The sequence below is a fragment of the Carassius carassius genome, chromosome 34 (assembly GCF_963082965.1).
Source record: "Carassius carassius chromosome 34, fCarCar2.1, whole genome shotgun sequence".
NCBI classification, from domain to species: domain Eukaryota; kingdom Metazoa; phylum Chordata; class Actinopteri; order Cypriniformes; family Cyprinidae; genus Carassius; species Carassius carassius.
In genome coordinates, this window is record NC_081788.1 from 25,152,363 (window position 1) to 25,158,362 (window position 6,000).

At 37.0% G+C, this 6,000-nt stretch overlaps 1 protein-coding gene across 2 annotated transcripts in view; it reads left to right on the forward strand.

Moving 5' to 3' along the window:
• The window catches only part of LOC132114855 (E3 ubiquitin-protein ligase TRIM33-like), a 42,952-nt gene extending 36,952 nt beyond the window's left edge, over positions 1 to 6,000 (forward strand). Inside the window, exons 17-20 of one of the 2 annotated variants that reach the window (XM_059523216.1) lie at positions 538 to 612; positions 1,514 to 1,666; positions 5,026 to 5,076; positions 5,271 to 6,000. In XM_059523216.1, the coding sequence (XP_059379199.1) occupies positions 538 to 612; positions 1,514 to 1,666; positions 5,026 to 5,076; positions 5,271 to 5,486 (495 nt within the window). In that variant the 3' untranslated portion in view covers positions 5,487 to 6,000. The remainder of the gene's footprint in view (positions 1 to 537; positions 613 to 1,513; positions 1,667 to 5,025; positions 5,077 to 5,270) is intronic. The other variant, XM_059523217.1, reaches the window with a different exon arrangement.

The window sequence follows — 6,000 nt, forward strand, 5'->3', positions numbered from 1 at the left end:
TAACAATCCTTTAACGGATTTGAATTATAGAAATGTGATAGTGTGTTATGTGTATCACAGGTTAAAGAGATGGGTCTTTAATCTACAAAGAAAGTTGTGTTTCTTTTAATGAGAGGCTTAATAGCAGCCAGTTTAAAGGATTTTGGGACACGTATCCTAATGACATTGATGGATTAATAATATTCAGAAGAGGATCTATGACTTCTGGAAGCAGACAAACACAATTACAGTCAGAAAATGAGTGAAGGATGGGGAGCACATAGTACTTTACCTCTAATTGGTAGATTGGCAAAGATAATTTGCTTTTATGAGTTTTGTGTGATTTATTTTATTCCAATACTACATACCAGACACTATATAATGTAATATACCATAAATTAAATGCAGTGAGACAGTAATGATGTTTGGCTCTAAGATATTTGCTAAAAATGTGAACCTTAGTTTACTCAGCAATCATCGATAAATCTCCACCACAATTTCTCATTGCACAATTGCAGATTAATTGTCTCTTCTTCTCTCCTCTCCCTGTGTTTTTAGCGTTGTGAGCGCTTGCTGCTGCATGTGTTTTGTCATGAGCTCAGTACAGAGTTCCAAGAGCCTGTTCCTATAACGGTGAGTTTCCTTCATGCAGACATTTCTGATGAAGGGCAAAGCTCAGATGTGTAATTGGACCATTGCTCAGTATGAGAGGCAATATTTAATGTGCTGCCTCTCTGCTAGGTCATTAACACTACTGCAATAAAGCTTCTAAAATAGTAACATCACTCACATGTACATCTGTAGTGACTCCAGTCATCTGTTTGCAAACATGCATTGAGTCTATGGGCCATTTCCTGCTGTTATTTGTCATAGCAGGATTATGATTCTTGTGTAATTACATTACTGAGTGGATGCAATAATGCATCAAGCTGACGGCTAATAACAATGATTTTGTAATTATAAACCCCTCTCACTTTGTGCTTTCGAGACTACTTCACTTCTTTCTGTAGAGCATGGCTCTGTTCTAAAACCTAGATTAATTTTGGTAAATTTATAATGTGCTTTTGTCATTATTAGTTTGTTTCTATTTGACTTATTTTTATTTCTGATTTAGTTTAGTTATTTTATTACTTAAACTTAATTTCAGTAATTGAACCAATTGATTCTTGTTTTAGTTTAGTAATTTTAGTACTTGTTTTATTTCTTTGTAAATGATAACATTTCTAATGTTTAGATTTTTTAAAGTTTAAAAAATAAGTTTTGCATGTAACATTTTATTTTCATTTAAATGAATGTAATTGATTTTTATTGACTTTAGTTTTAGCTTGATCAGAGAAAAAAGGCTTTCTGCTATGCATTATGGGCCTAAACTACAATGCTACCTCTGATTTTGGCTAATACTAATAAACAAAAGCATAATAGTCAGGATGCACATATAAAACCTATAAGTCAGTGGGCAAATGATTTAGTTTTTGGACTATATCTCCATGTTCAACATTATAGTTTTAATGCTAAAGCCTTGATTTCTCTCCAGGTACCAAATTACTATAAAATAATTAAGCAGCCGATGGATTTGACCATGGTAAAACGGAAACTACAACGCAAACATCATTTGCATTACAAGAGCCCTAAAGAGTTTGTGTTCGACGTACGCCTGGTCTTTAGCAACTGTGCCAAATTTAATGAGGTGAGTTCGGGGCATGTCTTTAACCTGTGTGGGGGTGGGATGGGATGTTGCATGTAAGAAATGGGTATTTGGAGAGTATGAAAATACACTAAAGCAACACAGCATGAACACGTGATGGGCTGCATGTGTTGACTGCTTCATGGTCACCAGTACTAACTATTCAAATAATGGTTTCAGTCAAGCTGAGCAATAATCAGCAGCTGGATATTGAGCTTGTGGTTGTTGTAATGCTAACACACTTTGAGATGTTTCACGGCATTGAAGGGATGTTTATTTAATGTTGCACACAGAGTTTTTGTATGATACATTTGATTATTCAGTATTTTTATTAGAACAATAAAAATGACAATCAAATGCATGATATGAATGGCAGTTTTGCAGTCATTAACTCTTTCTGACATTCATTCAAGACCTCATGAAGCAAACGTGACGATTGCAAGTTTATGTATTTCATGTTGATAACAGAAATTTGGGTGGGTTTTGATTAGATTTTTTTTAAATGGCCCACATACAGTCGTGGCCATAAGTTTTGAGAATTACATAAATATTGGAAATTGGAAAAGTTGCTGCTTAAGTTTTTATAATAGCAATTTGCATTTACTCCAGAATGTTATGAAGAGTGATCAGATAAATTGTATAGTCCTTCTTTGCCATGAAAATTAACTTAATCCCAAAAAAACCTTTCCACTGCATTTCATTGCTGTCATTAAAGGACCTGCTGAGATCATTTCAGTAATCGTCTTGTTAACTCAGGTGAGAATGTTGACGAGCACAAGGCTGGAGATCATTATGTCAGGCTGATTGGGTTAGAATGGCAGACTTGACATGTTAAAAGGAGGGTGATGCTTGAAATCATTGTTCTTCCATGTTAACCATGGTGACCTGCAAAGAAACGTGTGCAGTCATCATTGCGTTGCATAAAAATGCCTTCACAGGCAAGGATATTGTGGCTACTAAGATTGCACCTAAATCAACAATTTATAGGATCATCAAGAACTTCAAGGAAAGAGGTTCAATTCTTGTAAAGAAGGCTTCAGGGCATCCAAGAAAGTCCAGCAAGCGCCAGGATCGTCTCCTAAAGAGGATTCAGCTGCGGGATCGGAGTGCCACCAGTGCAGAGCTTGCTCAGGAATGGCAGCAGGCAGGTGTGAGCGCATCTGCACGCACTGTGAGGCCAAGACTTCTGGAAGATGGCCTGGTGTCAAGAAGGGCAGCAAAGAAGCCACTTCTCTCCAAAAACAACATCAGGGACAGATTGATCTTCTGCAGAAAGTATAGTGAATGGACTGCTGAGGACTGGGGCAAAGTCATATTCTCAGATGAAGCCCCTTTCCGATTGTTTGGGGCATCTGGAAAAAGGCTTGTCCGGAGAAGAAAAGGTGAGCGCTACCATCAGTCCTGTGTCATGCCAACAGTAAAGCATCCTGACACCATTCATGTGTGGGGTTGCTTCTCATCCAAGGGAGTGGGCTCACTCACAATTCTGCCCAAAAACACAGCCATGAATAAAGAATGGTACCAAAACACCCTCCAACAGCAACTTCTTCCAACAATCCAACAACAGTTTGGTGAAGAACAATGCATTTTCCAGCACGATGGAGCACCGTGCCATAAGGCAAAAGTGATAACTAAGTGGCTCGGGGACCAGAATGTTGAAATTTTGGGTCCATGGCCTGGAAACTCCCCAGATCTTAATCCCATTGAGAACTTGTGGTCAATCCTCAAGAGGCGGGTGGACAAACAAAAACCCACTAATTCTGACAAACTCCAAGAAGTGATTATGATAGAATGGGTTGCTATCAGTCAGGATTTGGCCCAGAAGTTGATTGAGAGCATGCCCAGTCGAATTGCAGAGGTCCTGAAAAAGAAGGGCCAACACTGCAAATACTGACTCTTTGCATAAATGTCATGTAATTGTCGATAAAAGCCTTTGAAACGTATGAAGTGCTTGTAATTATATTTCAGTACATCACAGAAACAACTGAAACAAAGATCTAAAAGCAGTTTAGCAGCAAACTTTTTGAAAACTAATATTTATGTAATTCTCAAAACTTTTGGCCACGACTGTACTTTTAAGTTTTACTTAACGAGGAATGTTTTAAAAAGTGAGTTAATTTTGTCAGCTTTTTGCACTAGCATCATATTGCTAACTTTAAAGCAAACATATATGGAGTAAAAGCCATAAACCATTCAATCATTTTGATTTCATGGGGTCTTTAAAGTGTGTACATTTTTAATATTATAATTATAGTTTTTGTTAATATTTTAAATCCATTTTTTATTTTTATATTTTCCGTTTTCATTATTTTAGTAAAAGTTTTTATAATTTTGAGTAGTTTGTTGTTACGAAAATGGATTTAGTTTGTCAACTTCAACTATAATAACCCTGCTAAGTTATGTTTGACATAATTTTTTGCAATTTCGTTGATTATGAAATTTTTTTATGTTGTTGCGTGCAATTAACAGCAAATCTCAGTTATGCCAGTAATTTTACATCTGCCATTTTAAATGTGGCAATACATGAATCAAATTAAAGATGTGAGCATTACACACTGGATATTATAAAGATTTTTCGGCTTCTATTTACCGAAGGATGTGTATGTTCACTTCAGGTATTTCAGTGGATGAAATTGATCTGTTTGGGGTGTTTGGGTTCATCACAGTGGCCACTCACAGTAATGCTTGAAATGTACAAATAGGGAGTAACGAAATGTTGTTTCTGTCTGAAGATTACTTTAAAGTGATAGACATTTTACTGTCTTTGCAAAACTTGATGACTGTGTGGCATTCATGTCAAAGAAGCACATTATTGTGAACAATCTTTTAATTTTCTGTAATTTTTCCATCCAGTTTATGTCAGTTGGACTGAGTTTGGGTCAGTCAACATTACTGCCACTTTTTCTTTTTCTATTTCTAATGCAAATCCCCCTATTTTAAGTTTACTTCTTCTTGAATATATAGAGGCCGTTTGCTTATTTGATTTGATTTAATGGTTTATTTAAAAGGGGACAGTGCAGTTTCATAAAACACATGAACAAACATGGTTAAAAAAAGCCAGAATTAGCCAAAAGGCTATTTTTCATCTGTAGTCCCCCGGCCAAGATGTAAAAAAAAGCATTAAAATACGAACAAGAAAATACATTTACAAGTCTATGGCAAATTGACTACAATATAACTACAATATAAATGACACTGACCTTCTAACTGAAAGGCATTTATTATGAGCAAACTGAAAATTGTGCTCCTTGGACATTTTTAAAGACAGATGAGGCTGTGACCTCACTGTGTGGATGGTATAAAATCTTTCTTCCCCCTTTTCTTTTTTTTTTTTTTTTTGGTGGTGTTGTTGCCCTTTTTAGATGTCTCGAATAATCCAGGTTTATGATGAGGAGAAACAGAGTAATGTTCAGGTAAGATGTTTTGCACACCACACTGATAGGTTCAGCGGTGCTGGCACCCAAAGCAGCCAAAATGGGAGATTTAACCCTTTCTGTGCTTCTCTCCTCCTCCTTCTCACCTGTTCATCTCTGGGCCTGCATTTCACCTGCTCTTTCCTTGCCTTTCCTCACATTCCACACTCTTTCCCCTCTCCTCCATCTCCTAGGCCGACTCGGAAGTGGCAGAGGCGGGCAAAGCCGTGAGTCTGCATTTCGAGGAGAAACTGCTGGAGATTTTTCCCGACCAGACGTTCCCAGTAGTCTTGGAGAAGGAGGTGCAAGCGGAGGCTGATAAGGATTCAGAGGACTCTGACGATGACTTCGTACATCCGAAACGCAAACGCTTAAAAGTGGACACAGAGAAGCTGTTGCACTTCAAGTGAAGGAATGAGGAAACGTCTGTGAGAAAAAAAACTGTCTTCCTCAAGCTCAGTCTTATTTTGCGCTCTGAAGGGTGGGATAACGCTGGAACTGATGCGATTCAGATGCCTCGTTTATTTCATGTTCTCCCAAACCCAGTCGATCCATTGTACGTACAGCATGAGAACTTTTAAACGTGCATTGTGGATGTTGACTTCATCAGAGGATCGATGAGAGGATTGTTGAGTGTCTATGAAGACACTTGTACAGATTTAAATAGTCTTGTTTTGGTCTGATTTAGTAAATAACATGTTTTTCTTTTTTTCTTTCTTAAACTATGAGTTATTATATTTGTAAATCTATTGTGAATGATACTTTATAAATGATACACTCATCTCTCCCTACTGTTGTATGATAAAGTTTATCATATATGGCCCAACTGTTTCCTTTGCATGTGTATTTTCTTATTCCTACAGTTGAAATCCCTTCAATAGGGAAAATTTGATCTTTATTTTCAATAAAACGGTGACCTCTGGA